The 21265-nt window shown below is 41.7% G+C and overlaps 1 protein-coding gene across 1 annotated transcript in view; it reads left to right on the top strand.

The window, feature by feature from the left end:
- The window catches only part of LOC133540959 (transducin-like enhancer protein 1), a 372555-nt gene that overhangs the window by 56295 nt on the left and 294995 nt on the right, over positions 1-21265 (top strand). Inside the window, exon 4 of the mRNA XM_061884044.1 lies at positions 16390-16434. Within this exon, the coding sequence (XP_061740028.1) occupies positions 16390-16434 (45 nt within the window). The remainder of the gene's footprint in view (positions 1-16389; positions 16435-21265) is intronic.

Genomic DNA, 21265 nt, shown 5'->3' with positions numbered 1-21265 from the left:
ACCTTTTGTCTGTTATATTGGAGGTGGTGGGCGGGGACAAATGACGAGACAATCTCCGCAGGCTAGAAAAGAAACAGAAAGATAAGCACTAAATAGACCCTGACAGATTTGATGAAGGAGAAACCTCGAACAAACTGTTTGTTCTAATTCTTAAAGGCCTACTGAAATGAGATTTTCTTATTTAAACGGGGATAGCAGGTCCATTCTATGTGTCATACTTGATCATTTCGCGATATTGCCATATTTTTGCAGAAAGCATTTAGTAGAGAACATCAACGATACATTTTGCAACTTTTGGTCGCTAAAAAAAAAGCCATACTTTTCTAAATAAAATGGCATTATTGGCTTCATTTAAACAAAAATAATCTTACAATACATTAAACATTAAAAATGGTTCTTATTGCAATCATAGACCAATTTAGTCCTTTAATAAAATAGTGAACTTGAATATTATTAGTACGTAAACAAACAAAGGCTCCGAATTAGTCGGCAGTAACATATTGTGTGAAACTTACTTTGTCGCCATGGAGACGAGGATTAGTGATTTAGAAGTAGCTGAAACTCTGCAGACTGCAAATGGACGTTAGCCGTTAGTGAGCTGGCCGTGTTTTAAAACACTTCACGTTTCAGTGTTATAACTTCACCTTTATCTTTACTTTTTAAAGGCCTACTGAAATGAGATTTTCTTATTCAAACGGGGATAGCAGGTCCATTCTATGAGTCATACTTAATCATTTTGCGATATTGCCATATTTTTGCTGAAAGGATTTAGTAGAGAACATCGACGATAAAGTTCGCAACTTTTGGTCGCTAATAAAAAAGCCTTGCCTTTACCGGCAAGGCTCCTCACATCCTCACATTGTTTATAATGTGAGCCTCCAGCAGCGAGAGCTATTCGGACCGAGAAAGCGACAATTTCCCCAGTAATTTGAGCGAGGATGAAAGATTCATGGATAAGGAAAGTTAGAGTAAAGCACAAATAAAAAAAGCGTTTCAAATGTAATTAGACACATTTACTAGGATAATTGAGGAAGATCCCTAATCTGCTTATTGTTTTAATAGTGTTTTAGTGAGATTGTAAATACATACCTGAAAGTCGGATGGCTGCGGTGAACGGCAGTGTCTCTGAGAGAAGCCGATGGAGGAGCCAAGATCACAGCTGTCTTTTTGAGCTGCAGGAGGAAGTCCCATAATCCACTGAAGTCTCCGGTAAGAGCCGACCTAATATCACAATTTTCCCATCCAAAAACTTGCTGGTTGACGTAGAGAAAACATGTTCGCTCGACCGCTCTGTGTTAAAGCTTCACAACAAACAAAAAAACACAGGCTGTGTCTCGGTTGTTAAAGGCAGCTGCAATCCACCGCTTTCCACCAACAGCATTATTCTTTATAGTCTCCATTATTAATTGGACAAATTGCACAAGATTCAGCAACACAGATGTCCAAAATACTGTGTAATTATGCGATGAAAACAGACGACTTTCAGCCGTGTGTGGTGCTGGGATAAAATGTCCCCTCCAACCCGAGACGTCACGTGCACGTGTCATCAAACGCGTCATCATTCTGCCACGTTTTCAACAAGAAACTCAGCGGGAAATTTAAAATTGTAATTTAGTAAACTAAAAAGGCCGTATTGGCATGTGTTGCAATGTTAATATTTCATCATTGATATATAAACTATCAGACTGCGTGGTCCGTAGTAGTGGGTTTCACTAGGCCTTTAAAGGGGAACTAAACTTAAAAAAAAAATCATTCTCAATCCTGTGTTTTTTTTGTTTATTTGTTCTAATTTATAAATACATCTCCTTACAGTTGAGCCAATGGGATGTCCTCTATTCTACTCATAAAACCCAAGCATAAACCAACAATACTCTGTTTACTTGTCGTGACTTGAATATCAACCAAGTATTAGCGATTTTGTTGTTATAAACTACCGTATGTTTGGTACCGGTACAAGTAGAGTATCCCGGTACTAATGTATCAGAAACAGTACTATACTCTGTTGGAAAAGTACCGGTTCCCCTTTTTTAAAATTTTTTTTTATCTTAAACGGGCATGACAGCGTGTCATCACGTCATCACATTGGTAGTTTTTCGAGCAGAGGAGCATGTTCGGCAGCGCCCAATCACAGAGTACTTGCAAATGGAGAACGGACGCATAAATATATAGGTGAAACGCCCTTAGGAAGTCAAAAAAAACTTATACACTGACTAAAATCTTTAGATTAAAAAAACCCCAACTAAAATAGATACGCGCACTGTTAGAAAAGTCACTACTTTGCATGTTTTGTGTATCTTATCCTTCACTGTTTGTGTTTTAGTCTTAGTATTTGTCTGTGTTAATGGCTAAGCTTTTATTGTTTTAAATAATGGTTTGTACTGTAATTGCTTTGCAAATGAATTTATTATTTATAGTTTCTGTCTCGTATTCCCGCTGATCGATCATTTTTCTGTGGTGAAAACCTTAGTTGCTCAGACGGTGTTTGTACGACTTTAGACTCAGGTACAGTGGGGCAAAAAAGTATTTAGTCAGCCACCAATTGTGCAAGTTTTCCCACTTAAAATGATGACAGAGGTCTGTAATTTTCATCATAGGTACACTTCAACTGTGAGAGACAGAATGTAAAAAGAAAATCCAGGAATTCACATTGTACGAATTTTAAAGAATTTATTTGTAAATTATGGTGGAAAATATGATACATGGATGATACAGCAGAGGATTGGGAGAATGTCATGTGGTCAGATGAAACCAAAATAGAACTTTTTGGTAAAAACTCAACTTGTCGTGTTTGGAGGAAGAAGAATAGTGAGTTGCATCCCAAGAACACCATACCTACTGTGAATCATGGGGGTGGAAACATCATGCTTTGGGGCTGTTTTTTCTGCTAAGGGGACAGGACGATTGATCCGTGTTAAGGAAAGAATGAATGGGGCCATGTATTGTGAGATTTGGAGCCAAAACCTCCTTCCATCAGTGAGAGCTTTGAATGGTTGACCAAATACTTATTTTTCGGCATAATTTACAAATAAATTCTTTAAAATTCCTACAATGTGAATTCCTGGATTTTTTTGCACATTCTCTCTGTCACAGTTGAAGTGTACCTATGATGAAAATTACAGACCTCTCTCATCATTTTAAGTGGGAGAACTTGCACAATCGGTGGCTGACTAAATACTTTTTTGCCCCACTGTATGTCGTTTCTTAATGGGTAAAGACGATAATTTCTCTTGTTTTCACATTAACGTTTAAGTGAAGTGAATATTTCTATACCGCTGAAATTTGACCCCCTTAAAATGCTTCAAAGTGCAAGTTAAAGCTTTACTATGCAAAGCAAAAGCCATTTATCAACAACATCCAGAAACGCCGATCTGTAATTTGACCCCCTTAACATGCTCCAAAACTCACCAAATTTTACACACACATCAGGACTGGCAAAAATTGCCATCTCATAAAAAAAACAAACCCCAAATATCAAAATTGCGCTCTAGCGCCCCCTAGGAAAAAACACAGACAAAACTGCTTGTAACTTCTGTTAGGAATGTCGTAGAGACATGAAACAAAAACCTCTATGTAGGTCTGACTAAAACCAGGGCTTGAGTCGCAGGGGCAGCGGCCAAAGCGGACCCGACCAACGCTGCTTGTTTCTCTTGTATTCACATTAGCGTTTAAGTGAAGTGAATATTTCTATACCAATCCCTACTTACAAAGTAACATCCTGTCATAGTTAATGGTATAGGTTTGTCTGAATGGCAAAACCTCCATAGTAGGTATAGCTGTAGATTGAATACTGATTAGGTGCTGCTTAAGCTTCAGTGTCACTACATTAATAAACGCACACACTTGTTTGTCTGATCCGTGGGTGGCCGGTGTTTGTCGTCCCGACTTAATAATGTCGGCCAGTTGGCTTATTGAACCTCTGCCAGGCTTAGTCTCAAACACACACACACTCTGGCTTTGTCCGTATTCTGCATAAACACATACAAGTGGTCACAGGGATTATATAATAGGACACGGTGGGGGACACAGGCTGTTAAATGAGGATGAAGCTATTGCAAACAAGACAAAAAAAAGCAGTCTTATTAAAACTGCTATCTTACTGGCACCTTGTTGTTTAGACGTACAATCTTATGTTGACATTCAGTCTCTGCCCGTCTTCATTGGTTTACACTTAGTACTGGACCACATTTCTTTGTGGATGAGTTGGTAGTTCCAAGATGTGTGATCATTCTGTGACTTTCAGAAATACGACACGTAAAGCTGGCCTTCAAGCACCAATAGGGATTTAAGTTGTTAGCATTTTATCGATACCCATATCGATATTCCTTATCGATACCGGTACTCTTATCGGTACTATATTGTAATCGGTGTAAATGCAATTGTAAAAAAAAATCGTTTTTTTGTAGCGAACATTTTGTTCCAGCCCGATTCCAGCTATAAGTCGTCTGCTTTAATCGCATAATTACACAGCATTCTGGACATCTGTGTTGCTGAATCTTTTGCAATTTGTTCAATTAATAATGGAGACGTCAAAGAAGAAAGATGTAGGTGGGAAGCGGTGTATTGCGGCTGCCTTTAGCAACACAAACACAGCCGGTGTTTCCTTGTTTACATTCCGGACGCTGAAGCTTTACTTTGGAACAGAGCTGTCAAGCGAACATGGTTCTCTACCACATGTCAACCGGCAGGTTACGGTGAGAAAATTGTGGTAATGAGTTGGCTCTTAAGGTAGACATGAGCAGAGCTTGCGTCGTTCCTCGTGCAGCTGTCAAAGAGGCAGCTGCGGACTGTCTTGCCTCCTCCGACCGGCCGCCCCCGAACGTGGGATGCTTCCACCGTGGAGGAGGGGGAAAAAAAGCTCAAGCGGCTCAACCGGCTACCTTCGCTTCGCCTCGTCAAGAAACGTGGCTTCCCTCAGAGACACTGGCGGTCACCACACCCGTGACCACACCCCTCCGACTTTCAGGTACGACTATATAATCTCACTAAAACACTAGTAACACAATAAGACGATAAGGGATTTTCCAGAATTATCCTAGTAAATCTGTCTAATAACATCTGAATCGCTCCCACTGCCCTGTCTTTTTTTTATTTCTAGTCCTTCACTCTCACTATCCTCATCCACGAATCTTTCATCCTCGCTTAATGGGGAAATCATCGCTTTCTTGGTCCGAATCACTCTCGCTGCTGGTGGCAATGATTGTAAACAGTGTGAGGATGTGAGGAGCTCCACAACCCGTGACGTCACGCGCACATCGTCTGCTACTTCCGGTACAGGCAAGGCTTTTTTATTAGCGACCAAAAGTTGTGAACTTTATTGTCGATGTTCTCTACTAAATCCTTTCAGCAAAAATATGGCAATATCGCGAAATGATCAAGTATGACACATAGAATGGACCTGCTATCCCCGTTTAAATAAGAAAATCTCATTTCAGTAGGCCTTTAAGTCTTCAACAAGTCCACTGTTTGTAGTGCAGTTGTCATGTCATCACCTCGGGAAACAATACTTATGTATGGCATTCAGACCTGTGACATGATTTATTGTATCAAGTTAATCAAAAGAATCAATTAGCATGTTAAAGTGGGTGTGCATTTTGTAACACTAAGAGTTGTTATGTGTATTCATGTTGCACACAGACGTATTTGAGTGACGGACCGAAGACCGTACTGCGTTTTGACAGCTGCCGATGTCTGTGTAGTGTATAATATCAATAAAGTGAGCAAGTGTACTGCTCGATCGTCCATATTGGAGAGTTAAGAAACAGAACGAATTGAAGCACAGTAGAGCAAGGTGTATTTTGACGGCAGACGGCGACCACAGACCTGTCAGTGGATGCAATTTTGGTTCAAAGCAACTTAAAGGATTATTATTAATTACATGTTAGGATTTTTTGAGTAGATTAATTTTGGCCTGTGGATTGCTGGAAGGCTGAAGCGCTGTAGCGGCAGTCGTGATTCAAGCATGTCCACTTCAAACTGACACTAACTCTGGTGTCAGTTTGATTAAAAAAATACAAATAGCCGTATCATTTGTTCAGAATCGAAAAAGTCCTCTGGATCGACCCAATTAGGAACCTGTACCAAAAAATACCCATACTCCGTATACATCCCAATTCACTAATGCCTTCTCCAATTTTGCGTTACCGTTTGCAGTAGTGACTGTCCTAACAGATCGATGTGATCCCGCGCCAATAACACTTCCCCGTCTTTAATCCCCATTGTTTGCTGGCGACAAGGACGCTAACAAGTAGGGGTGTGGGAAAAAATCGATTCGAATACGAATCGCGATTCTCACGTCGTGCGATTCAGAATCGATTCTCATTTAAAAAAAAAGCGATTTTAAATGTTTTTATTTTTTTTTAATCAATCCAACAAACCAATACACAGCAATACCATAACAATGCAATCCAATTCCAAAACCAAACCTGACCCAGCAACACTCAGAACTGCAATAAACAGAGCAATTGAGAGAAGACACAAACACGACACAGAACAAACCAAAAGTAGTGAAACAAAAATGAATATTATCAACAACAGTATCAATATTAGTTATAATTTCAGCATAGCAGCGATTAAATATCCCTCATTGACATTATCATTAGACATTTATAAAATAAAAAAAAAGAACAGAGTGGCTTACATTTGCATAGCATTTCATAAGCTTGACAACACACCGTGTCCAATATTTTCACAAAGATAAAATAAGTCATATTTTTGGTTTGTTTAATAGTTAAAACAAATTTACATTATTGCAATCAGTTGATAAAACATTCTGCTTTACAATTATAAAAGTTAAAAAAAAAAATCTACTACTCTGCTAGCATGTCAGCAGACTGATGTAGATCCTGCTGAAATCCTATGTATTGAATGAATACAGAATCATTTTGAATCAGAAAAATATATCGAAAAAATCGATATATCGAATCGCGACCCCAAGAATCGATATTGAACCGAATCGTGGGACACCCAAAGATTCGCAGCCCTACTAACAAGATAATAGGGCTACCAAAGTTGTGCTTGCTGGCGTTGTTGCCTGGCCAGAAAACAGCACCCCTAGTGTTTCAGCAGAAAATTACACGCTTGGCGTTAACATTAGAGCTGTTTAGACTTTGCCCATTCCATTGAATCTATGCTCACAACCCAATATTGGGCCCATTGGGAGCAGTGGGAGGATGGATGTTCAATGTCCAATGAATTGATGATGCTTTCATGTCTCTAATTACACTAAAACCAGTTGCTGGCTTTGTCCTTTTTTGAAGACAAGTAATTGTAAAGGTCTGAATACTCGCTAAATCAGGGGTAGGGAACCCATGGCTCTAGAGCCAGATGTGGCTCTTTTGATGACTGCATCTGGCTCTCAGATAAATCTTAGCTGACATTGCTTAACACGATAATTATGAATAATTCCGCTGTAATTCACAGTGCTAAAAATAACGTTCAAAATATAAAACATTCTCATGCATTTAAATTCATCCATTCGTTTCCTACCGCACCTGTTCAAGAAGTCGCATTAATAGTAAGAAGTATTTTATGTCATGATGGGGGGGGGGGGGGGGTCGCAGACGGACTACTCAGGACATGGCATTTAGGTAAAAACATGACTTAATTTAAACTAAAAAAAGATACAAACAAAAATCGCTCACAGCGGAGGCATAACTTGGGCTAAGGAAGAAAGCTAACGCATAGACTATGAACATAAATCAAAACTTACGTGGCATGGCATGAAGCACGAAACTATGGCAAGGCATGAAACAAGTCAGCACAGAGCAAGAAAAGAGCACATTGACGCCAGGGCGACTGACTGGCAAAGACAAGCTTAATTACTGCCTCTGATTAGTGCTCGGGAAGCAGGTGAGCAGGCATTTTGTCCACCAGAGACAAGTGGACAAAATGAGTAACCAAGGAAACCAGACAAGTGAGTGGAAAAAAACAGGAACTTAAAGAGTCCAAAAGACAAACCGCACATGGCCAAACAAAAAATGATCCACAGACATGACATTTGATTCATTATTGGTTAGCTTCAGAATAACAATGTTATTAAAAAGAATTAGAGACTTATTATACTATAAAAATGTTGGTCTTACTTAAAAATGCACGCATTTAGTTGTATTCAGTGTTAAAAAATATAATATGGCTCTCACGGAAATTCATTTTGAAATATTTGGCTTTCATGGCTCTTTCAGCCAAAAAGGTTCCCGACCCCTGCGCTAAATGTTGCCTCAAAACAGCACTGGTCATCTGGTAAGGTTTGAACACCTTGATTGATCCTGCATTGACATTTTCATGAGCATGGGTGCAATGTAGAATATTTACATTTATTCCTGTTACCCTGTCAGTGAAGCAGTTGGCTGTAAATGTTCTTGTCACTAGACTTAGCTCGCCTTGATTTGACGTCTTTCTTCTTCACCAGCGCTTCCGAGAATGCCGAGCCTTGCAACGCCATTTTTAATTAACCACTCTCAAGGGAAGTAGGGAACTTTCTTCTTTCCAGTCCCCGGGGTCTCACATGTGCATGTTTGTCAAGGCCTCTTGAAGTCCCCAATCAAAGCTTGCTTGCGACTGCTAGAACAGAGGAGCGCTGCCATTCTACCAGCACGACATTCCTGGCTTCAATGTGTGTATTCTGCAAGTGGAGGCTTCTTCTTTGTCAGGCCGTTTGCTCAAGTGTTCCACATCAAGCATAAATGTTGATCTGAGCTCTACAATTTTTTGTGGAAGGAAAATGTGGCACCAGGGGCGTACTCGCACTAGTTTGTACCTTGCTGAACTTGAGTGGATTCTCCCTCTCTGTCCTTCTCCCTGCTGGCCTGCGCTCACTGACTACGCTTCCATGCAGTAAATTAGTCTTATTTCTTCTATTTGTGTCCATGCACTTCCTCTAATGAGACTATTGGTCATACACACTGTGCTTTCCGTACACTGGTTGGCGCTTATTTCCTTATAGCACGGTTAGTTGATGTATTTTCTGGTTAGACGTCACACCAGGCGTCTGTGGCATACTTGCCAACCCTCCCGGATTTTCCGAGAGACTCCCGAAATTCAGCGCCTCTCCCGAAAACCTCCCGGGACAAGTTTTCTCCCGAAAATCTCCCGAAATTCAGGCGGAGCTGGAGGCCACGCCCCCTCCAGCTCTATGAGGACCTGAGTGACGTGTCTGAGAGCGTGTCTGCCCAATGATGTTATAACTGTAGAATGATTGAGGGCGAGTAATTGGTTTCTTATGTGGATTTATTGTTAGGCAGTTTCATTCACGTCCTCCCAGCGCAGTAACAACACTCAATTTTCTCACCGAAAACTGCCGGTTGACATGTAGTTGAACTGAACTCTCGCGGCTGTGTTGGAGCCACCATGGATTGAACTTTCACAGTATCATGTTAGACCCGCTCGACATCCATTGCTTTCGGTCCCCTAGAGGGGGGGGTTGCCCACTTCTGAGGTCCTCTCCCAGGTTTCTCATAGTCAGCATTGTCACTGGCGTCCCACTGGATGTGAATTCTCCCTGCCCACTGGGTGTGAGTTTTCCTTGCCCTTTTGTGGGTTCTTCCGAGGATGTCGTAGTCGTAATGGTTTGTACAGTCCTTTGAGACATTTGTGATTTAGGGCTATATAAATAAAAATTGATTGATTGATTGATCCACGCCAGTGTCTCAGGTAGAAGCCGAGGAACCAAGCTCGCAGCTGCCTTTTTTTGACAGCTACTGCAGGAGGACGAATAATCCACTGATGTCTTCGGTAATATATATATCACAATTTCCCGCCTGACCGCTTTGTGTTAAAGCTTCACAACAAACAAAGAAACACCGGCTGTGTCTCGGTGTTAAAGACAGTTGCAATACACCGCTTTCCACCAACAGCATTGTTCTTTATAGTCTACGTTATTAATTGAACAAATTGCAAAAGATTCAGCAACACAGATGTCTAAATTATTGTGTAATTATGCGATGAAAAGAGACGACTTTTAGCCGTGTGTGGTGCTGAGCTAGTAAGTCGCCTCCAACCAATAACGTCACAAACACACGTCATCATTCCGCAACGTTTTCAACAGGAAACTCTGCGGGAAATTTAAAATTGTAATTTAGTTAACTAAACCGGCCGCATTGGCATGTGTTGCAATGTTAATATTTCATCATTGATATATAAACTATCAGACTGTGTGGTCGGTAGTAGTGGGTTTCAGTAGGCCTTTAAAGGGGAACATTATCACATTTTCAGAAGGCTTAAAACCAATAAAAATCAGTTCCCCGTGGCTTATTTTATTTTTCGAAGTTTTTTTCAAAATTTTACCCATCATGGAATATCCCGAAAAAAGGCTTTGAAGTGCCTGATTTTCGCTATCACGTCCATTTTCCTGTGACGTCACATAGTGAAGCCAATACAAACAAACATGGCGGATAGAACAACAAGATATAGCGACATTAGCTCGGATTTCAGCGGTTTAAGCGATTCAACAGATTACGCATGTATTGAAACGGATGGTTGGAGTGTGGAGGCAGATAGCGAAAACGAAATTGAAGAAGAAACTGAAGCCATTGAGCGAATAGCTATTGAAACTATTCGGCGATCGCCTTCTAACCAACGATTGCATCTTTTAACCACTGGAGCAGCTTAAATCCGTCGATTGGTATGTGTTTGATTGGCATTAAATGTGGGTGGAGGGAAAGGCTGGGTGCAAATATAGCTACAAATGTACATACAGCTAGCCTAAATAGCATGTTAGCATCGATTAGGTGGCAGTCATACCGTGACCAAATCTGATTAGCACATAAGTCAATAACATCAACAAAACTCACCTTTTTAATTTCGTTGACTTTATCGTAGGAAATGCATCTGCTTTGAGTGTCGCAGGATATTTACACATCTCTGTCGTAGCATCGCTATCGTCGGTAAAATGTGCAGAACAAACAAGGGACTTTTGCATCTTTTGACACTGGTGCAACTTGATTCTGTAGATTGGTACGTGTTTGTTTGGCATTAAATGTGGGTGGAGGGAAAGGCTGGATGCAAATATAGGTACAAATGAGGCATAACGATGCAATATGTACACACAGCTAGCCTAAATAGCATGTTAGCATGCACACTCCACGTAAGTCAACTTGAATCCGTCCCTGACCGTGTTGTTACACCCTCCGACAACACACCGACAAGGCATGATGTCTCCAAGGCACGGAAAACATTCGAAAAAACGGAAAATAACAGAGCTGATTTGACTTGTGTGTGTTATGTGTTTGAGAAAATTTGTGGATTGCTTCCCATTATAACTTCACGGGTGAAAGGTCATCGCTCCGACAGTGAACAATTGAAAGGCGTTTAAATCGCCAAATTCACCCTTTTACAGTTCGGAAATCGGTTAAAAAAACATATGGTCTTTTTTCTGCAACATCAAGGTACATTTTGACGCTTACATAGGTCTGGTGATAATGTTCCCCTTTAATGTTGACAGCCCTAGTTTATTTTCATGGTTGTGTGGACATAAGCGACGCGAAAGGAGAAGGCGTGCAAAAGAGAGTGGTGTAACGACAGAAATGAAGAAGCTGATGGACGAGATGGCGAGAGAATTAATCAGGAGAGACAGACAGGAATTGAGTTAAAGAGCGAGGCGGCGGTAATGATGGCGAGGTAAAGGAAAAGCTGATGAAAGATGGCGTCAAGGAAGAGCGATGGAACAAACTGAGATGTCACATGCCTTTTATGTCCAAGCTGCGACTCGGGGAGCGCTTTAATAGCTTTGCGTTGTCAGGTGTGATATGTGAAGGTGTGTCTTTCTATACGTGAAAAAGAGAGTCAAGTACACGTCAGGACTGCGAGTAAGTACCATAAGAGAACTATCGGGGTGGGTAGAAGATGGACGATTGATGGAGACCAGTCAAAAAGGACAGAAACAGGACACGGACACACAGGCAAAGGAGAGTCATTAAAAGTGAAAGGAGGTCAGAGAACGCCAGGCTGAGTAGTCGGACGGCAATGAAGGAGGAGAGGCTGACTGAGGCGAGGAGGAAACGGAGAGAGAGAGACGTCGCTCTCATCAGTCAGACATTGTTCATTCTGGAGCGCAGGATGACTTTTTGTCGCCTTGCTGGCTGGATGCCATCATCAGCCTCATCACAGCACATTATGTGCGCATCCACACACATGCATGACTTTGCTGCGTTGTCGTGCGTTAGCGATGTCACCATTAACCGTGTTCATGACAAAACCTGGTAAAACTACCCATACTAGTACTGCTTCACATTTAAAGGCCTACTGAAATGAGATTTTCTCATTTAAACGGGGATAGCAGGTCCATTCTATGTGTCATACTTGATCATTTCGCGATATTGGCATATTTTTGCTGAAAGGATTTAGTAGAGAACATCGACGATAAATTTAGCAAATTTTGGTCGCTAATAAAAAAGCTTTGCCTGTACCGGAAGTAGCAGATGACGTCACTGGTTGAAGGGCTCCTCACATCCTCACATTGTTTATAATGTGAGCCTCCAGCAGTGAGAGCTATTCGGACCGAGAAAGCGACAATTTCCCCATTAATTTGAGCGAGGATGAACGATTTGTGGATGAGGAAATTTAGAGTGAAGGACTAGGGGGGAAAAAAATTAATAAATAGGCGATTGCAGTGAGAGCAATTCAGATGTTTTTAGACACATTTACTCGGATAATTCCGGGAAATCCCTTATCTGCCTATTGTGTTGCTAGTTTTTTAGTGAGTTAAATAGTACCTGATAGTCGGAGAGGTGTGACCAGGGGTGTGTTGACGGTTGTGTTGACGGGTGTGTTGAGGGAAGTCACGAAGCTGCAGCAGGACAGAAGCTCCACTGATATCCGGTAAGAGGCGACTTATTACCACAATTTTCTCACCGAAAACTGCCGGTTGACATGTAGTCGGGATCCATGTTCGCTTGACCGTTCTGATCCTTAGTAAAGCTTAAAACAAGGAAGCACCGTGTGTTTGTGTAGCTAAAGGCTAAAATCTTCCCACCTCCATCTTTCTACTTTGACTTCTCCATTATTAATTGAACAAATCGCAAAAGATTCAGCAACACAGATGTCCAAAATACTGTGTAATTACGCGATGAAAAGAGACGACTTTTAGCCGTGTGTGGTGCTGAGCTAATATGTCTCCTTCAACCATTAATGTCACAAACACACGTCATCATTCCGCGACGTTTTCAACAGGAAACTCCGCGGGAAATTTAATATTGTCATTAAGTAAACTAAAAAGGCCGTATTGGCATGTGTTGCAATGTTAATATTTCATCATTGATATATAAACTATCAGACTGCGTGGTCGGTAGTAGTGGGTTTCAGTAGGCTTTTAAATGACCATAAAACCCTGACTCATTGCTGCACTTTGCTCAATTCCTGGAAAAGCAGCCAGTGTGCTAGTTGTTAGCTTGCTTATATGCTACCAGACACTAACTCATTCCTCATTTCAAACGTCGTACCTCAGTTGAAACTTGAAAAAACTAACACTGCTGTCTGAGCAACTAAGCTATTCAATTGTACACTTTATGCTCTTTTTCAACATAGTGGTGGATGTGAATATCCATATATGGACGTGACTGCTTGATTCCCCTTGGGGGCGATGGACGGCTGAGTAGCGCTTTTACAGCAGCAGCCGGCCTCCTAAGCTCCCACACCCTCCCCTCTGTTGCAAGTTTTGTTGATTCTAAGTAAGATATTTGTGTGTGCTATGGCTATGAGGTGTTTTTCCTTGGTCTCAGTGTGGACCCCCCTTTAGACCAGCCTTTTTGACTGATAATTTTTTTACTTCCCCTCTCCTCCCACCGTTTACCGGTTTCTCACCTTTTATACTAAGGGGCGCTGGACGTTGGCAGACCCCTCAGCAACCCTGTTTCTGTCTCCCTGTTATGTTTGTCTGGTCTTGAATGGGATTGTGCTGAAAATCTCAATTTCCCCTCGGGGATTCATTAAGTACTTCTGATTGTGATTCTGTCTCCAACAAGAAGTGCACTCAGAACCTTGGGAAACACAGCATAATGAAGGGGAAATTGTTGTTGTGGTTTCTTATTGTACAGTAGAGACTACGTATTCTACTGCCCGCTTATTCCTTACATACTCTTTTTGTATGAAGTTAACGGGGTGTGTTGGTAACCACGAAACATTGCAACACCAGACGTCATGACACGAAATGTCGTAACAAAGAGCATCTCTCAAACGCTGAAGTATGGTTAGATCAGTGGTTTTTAACCTGGGTTCGAACGAACCTTAGGGGTTCGGTGAGTCGGCCTCAGGGGTTCGGCGGAGCCAGTCAAGACACATCCGACTCATCCATACTTGCCAAACTTGAGAACTCTGAATTCAGGACATGGGGGGAGTAGGGGTTGAGGTGGAGCGGGGGGCGTGGTTGAGGTGGGCGGGGTTTGGTGGTAGAGGGGGTGTATATTGTAGATTCCGGAAGAGTTAGTGCTGCAAGGGGTTCTGGGAATTTTTGACGTTATGTTATGGTGGGTATGTTCTCTCCTGTTTGGTGTGGGTTCACAGTGTGGTGCGTATTTGTAACTGTGTCAAAGTTGTTTATACGGCCACCCTCAGTGTGACCTGTATAGCTGTCGATCAAGTATGCACTGCATTCACTTATGTGTGTGTAAAAGCCACATAAATGATGTGAATGCACCGGCACACGGTTTGTATGGAGGAATATCGGATATGACGACAGGTTGTAAAGGACGCTAAAGGCAGTGCCTTAAGGCACGCCTCCAATATCGTTGTGGAAATCGGGAGAAATTCCGGAGAATTGTTGCCCTGGGAGAGGCACTGAAATTCAGGATTCTCCCGGAAAAATCATGAAGGTTGGCAAGTATGGACTCATCGTGTAAATAAAAACTTCTCCAAATCGGCGTATTATGGATACAGCAACAGCAGAAGTCACACTGATTTGCAGGTGTGTAATTTGTTGTGGCACTGCGATGAGGTGGTGACTTGTCCAGGGTGTTCCCCCATACTTGCCAACCTTGAGACCTCCGATTTCGGGAGGTGGGGGGCGTGGTCGGGGGTGGAGTGGAGGCGTGATTGGGGGCGTGATCGGGGGCGTGGTTGGGGCGGGCCGTGGTTAAGAGGGGAGGAGTATATTTACATCTACAATTCACCAACTCGAGTATTTCATATATATTTCATATATAAATATTTGTATATATATATATATGTATAAATATACATATGTATGTATGAAATACTTGACTTTCAGTGAATTTTAGCTATATATATTTATTATATTACATATATAAATAAAATAAATAGTTGAATTTCAGACGGCACCTATCATTTACACAGTAATAAAAACACAGTTGTTCTCCTAACTGTACTGTGCTTGCTAGTTACTAAAAAAAACAACAACACTTACCTTTCACTATTTGAGTAACCTTTGTTCTGCCATTTGCGTACTGGCGAGAGTCACTTGCCGTCAGGTGCGCAACACCACATAAATCGTTGGCCAATCAAAAAGCAACCCCATAACGCTATAGCCAACATTCACCAGGAGATGGCAACAGACAACATAGAATCACTCTATTACAGACGGCGTCGCCATGGCTGTAACGTCCTCGTTCTTCTGCTTCGTCCTCTTGTGTGTGCAGTTTTTTATTAAAATCCGTAGATGTTGTAACGTGATTGGGCAGGCAAGCTGTTTGTATAGTGGGAAAGCGGACGTGAAAACAGGCTGTTCCCACTCAGGTCAGCATGGAGCTGTAGGGGGCGTGTCCTCCAGCTCCGCTGAATTTCGGGAGATTTTCGGGAGAAAATTTTTTCCAGGAAGTTTTCGGGAGAGGCGCTGAGTTTCGGGAGTCTCCCGGAAAATCCGGGAGGGTTGCCCGATTGTAGTTGAGAGGCACCAGCGCCCCCCAAGGACCCCAAAGGGAATTAGCGGTAGAAAATGGATGGGTGAATGGATAATTTGTTGTTTTCAACGAGGTGATGTTCATGCATGGTTCATTTTGTACACCGTGAAAAAAACAACATATAACTGTCTTGAATTTGAAAAAAAAAAAACATTTTATTTTTCACAAAAGAAGGGTTGGTTGAATGAACGTATGAAACTGTTGGGGTTCGAACCTCCAACAATGTTTAAGAACCACTGGGTTAGATTAACAGTGCTGAATCAGTTTTTCCCCACAATTCCAAAGCCAATAAAGTGATAAGTATTCTAAACATTTCTGGTAATACCAAAAATACTCTTTTCTATGAGTTACCACACAGTTTTCCGTAAAAAAACTGCTCTTTTGTACTGGGTAAAACTGTAGACTACAATCTGGTCTGCCTGGCACAACATATGTGGCTTTGCAGTGCAGCAGATGTTGAGTGGTACAGTAGGCTGTGCTTTGTCAGTGTTAATATGCGCTGGATCAAAATGTCTAACAGAGCTTGGTCTGTTTGCCTCCACAGTACTACGAAATGTCCTACGGTCTCAACATCGAGATGCACAAGCAGGTAAGAGAAACTTCTTTAATACGCGCCAGCTTGTTCATTTGTGTGGGTGTCTGTTTATATTCGTGATTTTGTTGTTCCTCCTCCGTGTATTTAAATGAGTGTTTTTCCACGTCATTCTTTGACGCTTCAGCAGGACTGACACACTTGTTCAAAAAAGCTAGTCATTGTAAAAAATATTCTAATGCAGCCAAACGAAAGCTTGTGCACTTCACTTTAACCCCATAATCATGGTGTCACTCGGCAGTTAAGGTAATTATAGCAGGCCAACATCAAGCAGTGGGTGTCTGTCCAAATACTTTGAGTGCATGGCTCACTTGTGCTTTTTATGCTGCATTGTGGATCGTGTACAGCAGTGGTTCTCAACCTTTTTTCAGTGATGTACCCCCTGTGAACGTTTTTTTAATTCAAGTACCCCCTAATCAGAGCAAAGCATTTTTGGTTGAAAAAAAGAGATAAAGAAGTAAAATACAGCACTATGTCATCAGTTTCTGATTTATTCAATTGTATAACAGTGCAAAATATTGCTCATTTGTAGTGGTCTTTCTTGAACTATTTGGAAAAAAAGGTATAAAAATAAATAAAAACTTGTTGAAAAATAAACAAGTGATTTAATTATAAATAAAGATTTCTACACATAGAAGTAATCATCAACTTGAAGTGCCCTCTTTGGGGATTGTAATGGAGATCCATCTGGATTCATGAACTTAATTCTAAACATCCATCCATCCATTTTCTACCGCTTATTCCCTTTCGGGGTCGCGGGGGGCGCTGGCGCCTATCTCAGCTACAATCGGGCGGAAGGCGGGGTACACCCTGGACAAGTCGCCACCTCATCGCAGGGCCAACACAGATAGACAGACAACATTCACACACTAGGGCCAATTTAGTGTTGCCAATCAACCTATCCCCAGGTGCATGTCTTTGGAAGTGGGAGGAAGCCGGAGTACCCGGAGGGAACCCACGCATTCACGGGGAGAACATGCAAACTCCACACAGAAAGATCCCTAGCCTGGATTTGAACCCAGGACTGCAGGACCTTCGTATTGTGAGGCAGACGCACTAACCCCTGTGCATTTCTTCACAAAAAAAGAAATCTTTAACATCAATATTTATGGAACATGTCCACAAAAAATATAGTTGTCAATACTGAATATTGCATTGTTGCATTTCTTTTCACAGTTTACATTCATATTTTGTTGAAGTATTATTCAATAAATATTTTTATTAAGGATTTTTGAATTGTTGCTATTTTTAGAATATTTAAAAAAAAAAATCTCAAGTACCCCTTGGCATACCTTCAAGTACCCCCAAGGGTTACGCGTACCCCCATTTGAGAACCACTGGTGTACAGGACATGGAACATGTCAGTTTACGTAAATGAAGCTCTGTATTCAAGCCAACATATGGCTACATTTAATACAGATCAATATGAATCTGAAATAGTCGAAATCACGGTTTTCGTCAGCGATTTATTGACATAAAGGCAATACGGCAATCCAACAGGACCGTGTCACAGTGGCTCCAGGAAGATGAGAGGTGGGGTCTGTTTAAAGGCCTTCTGAAATGAGATTTTCTTATTCAAACAGGGATAGCAGGTCCATTCTATGTGTCATACTTGATCATTTCGCGATATTGCCATATTTTTGCTGAAAGGATTTAGTAGAGAACATCAACAATAAAGTTTGCAACTTTTGGTCGCTAATAAAAAAAGCCTTGCCTGTACCGGAAGTAGCAGACGATGACATCACCGGTGTGAGGGCTCCTCATATCCTCACATTGTTTCTAATGGGAGCTTCCAGCAGCAAGAGCTATTCGGACCGAAAAAACGACAATTTCCCCAATAATTTGAGCGGGGATGAATGATTCGTGGATGAGGATATTGATAAAAAAAAGTAAAAAAAAAAAAAGGCAATTGCATTTGGAGCGATTCAGAGGTTTTTAGACACATTTACTAGGATAATTCTGGGAAATCCCTTATCATTCTATTGTGTTGCTAGTCTTTTAGTGAGTTAAATAGTACCTGATAGTCGGAGGGGTGTGTCCACCGGTGTGTTGACGCCAGTGTCTGAGGGAAGTACTGGCAGCTGCATGGACGGCGCAAGCTCCGCTGATCTCCGGTAATAGGCGACTTTTTACCACAATTTTCTCACTGAAACCTGCCGGTTGACAAGTGGTCGGGAACCATGTTCGCTTGACCGCTCTGATCCATAGCAGGGTTTCCCACACATTCATTTGTTTGTGGCGGCCCGCCACGATCGGGCGGAAGGCGGGGTACACCCTGGACAAGTCGCCACCTCATCGCAAGGCCAACACAGATAGACAGACAACATTCACACTCACATTCACACACTAGGCCCAATATAGGCACCAGCGCCCCCCGCGACCCCGAAAGGGAATAAGCGGTAGAAAATTGATGGAAGGGCCCGCCACGGAAGAATTGCGGCCGCCACAAATAAAATTATATGTATATATATATATATATATATATTTTTTTTTTTTCCGGCGTTTGACTCGCTCGACCGCTCATAAAAGCAATGGGACTCTGTCTGTGAATGGAGCTTGTAGTTACATATTATATAAATATGTAAATATATAAGTATGTATATAAATATGTACATAAAGTGTTGTAAGTATATTCCAACTCCGCGTTCTTCTTGGTCACGCCGCCGCTGCCACCGCGACGGTGAAGGTTTACTATGGAACAGAGCGTTCAAGCAAACATAATTGGATTGGACCACACACAAAAAGTACAGTGTATTATGCAGCGATCATTTCAAAAGATCGTGTTTCGTAGAGGGTCCCTTGCAAAGGGCAGAGATGGGCATCACCACCACCTTTTTTGTAAGGGGCGCTGGAAGCCGGCAGACCCGTCAGCGATTCTGTTCTGTCTCCCTGTAATGTTTGTCTGATCTTGAATGGGATTGTGCTGAAAATTGTAATTTTCCTGAAGGAACTCTCCTGACGGAATAAATAAAGTACTATCTATCTATCTATCTATCTATCTATCTACCACCTGTCGACTGGTGCTGAAGAAAGGTGCGGGGCGGACCTTCAGGTTGTACAGGTACGACCATATAATCTCACTAAAACACTAGTAACACAATAAGCAGATATGGGATTTTCCAGAATTGTCTAAAAATATCTGAATCGCTCCCACTGTATAGTCTTTGTTTTTTTTCTAGTCCTTCACTCTCACTTTCCTCATCCACAATTCTTTTATCCTCGCTCAAATTAGTGGGGAAAATCGTCGCCTTCTCGGTCCTAATCGCTCTCACTGCTGGTGGCCATGATTGTAAACAGTGTGACGATATGAGGAGCTCCACAACCCGTGACGTCACGCGCACATCGTCTGCTACTTCCGGTAAAGGCAAGGCTTTTTTATCAGCACCAAAAGTTGCGAACTTTTATCGTCGATGTTCTATACTAAATCCTTTCAGCAAAAATATGGCAATATCGCGAAATGATCAAGTATGACACATAGAATGGACCTGCTATCCCCGTTTAAATAAGAAAATCGCATTTCAGTAGGCCTTTAAGAACTATCCTAGGTGATGCAGGGAGACACAGAGCAAGCTTTCTTTAACTAAGTTATGCATACAAGTGATATTTTATCCTTTCTTTCATGTTTCGCATTTTTGCTTGACTGTAAAACAGGTCGACGAGTTTGTCTGGGAAGTAAACGAGGAACTTTTTACCTAATCCTGATAGTCAGTGTTTCATAATCCTTTGCTACCGCTGCTGCTCACTGCTCCCCTCACCTCCCAGGGAGTGACCAAGGGGGATGGGTCAAATGCAGATAAAAATTTCGCCACACCTAGTGTGTGTGTGTGTGTGTGTGTGTGTGTGTGTGTGTGTGTGTGTGTGTGTGTGTGTGACAATCATGGGTTGTTTTTAACTTTATTTATGGACATATTGAGTGTCCTAGTCATTCAAAAACCTGAAAATGTCATTGTTTAAACATCTTGTCAATCATTACTGTGAGGTTTTTATTATCATGTGATATGGTTTGACATCGTTTTAAGCCAATTTCAGGGATTGCACCTTTAATCGTGTTGTACTTTATCATATAAAAACCCTGTTTCCATATGAGTAGGGAAATTGTGTTAGATGTAAATATAAACGGAATACGATGACTTGCAAATCCTTTTCAACCCATATTCAGTTGAATATGCTGCAAAGACAACATATTTAATAATTAACTTAGAATTTCATGGCTGCAACACGTGCCAAAGTAGTTGGGAAAGGGCATGTTCACCACTGTGTTACATCACCTTTTCTTTTAGCAACACCCAATAAATGTTTGGGAACTGAGGAAACTAATTGTTGAAGCTTTGAAAGTGAAATTCTTTCCCATTCTTGTTTTATGTAGAGCTTCAGTCGTTCAACAGTCCGGGGTCTCCGCTGTCGTATTTTACACTTCATAATGCGCCAAACATTTTCATTGGGAGACAGGTCTGGACTGCAGGCGGGCCAGGAAAGTACCCGCACTCTTTTACTACAAAGCCACGCTGTTGTAACACCTGTCTTGCTGAAATAAGCAGGGGCATCCATGATAACGTTGCTTGGATGACAACATATGTTGTTCCAAAACCTGTATGGACCATTCAGCATTAATGGTGCCTTCACAGATGTGTAAGTCACCCATGCCTTGGGCACTAATACACCCCCATACCATCACACATGCTGGCTTTTAAACTTTGCGCCTATAACAATCCGAATGGTTATTTCCCTCTTTGTTCTGGGGGGAACCACGTCCTCTGTTTCCAAATATAATTTGAAATGTGGACTCGTCAGACCACAGAACACCTTTCCACTTTGCATCAGTCCATCT

Source organism: Nerophis ophidion, linkage group LG22 (genome assembly GCF_033978795.1).
Source record: "Nerophis ophidion isolate RoL-2023_Sa linkage group LG22, RoL_Noph_v1.0, whole genome shotgun sequence".
In the NCBI taxonomy this organism is placed as follows: Eukaryota; Metazoa; Chordata; class Actinopteri; order Syngnathiformes; family Syngnathidae; genus Nerophis; species Nerophis ophidion.
The sequence above is the reverse complement of the archived record's forward strand: the minus strand, read 5'-3'. Positions and strand labels throughout refer to the sequence as shown.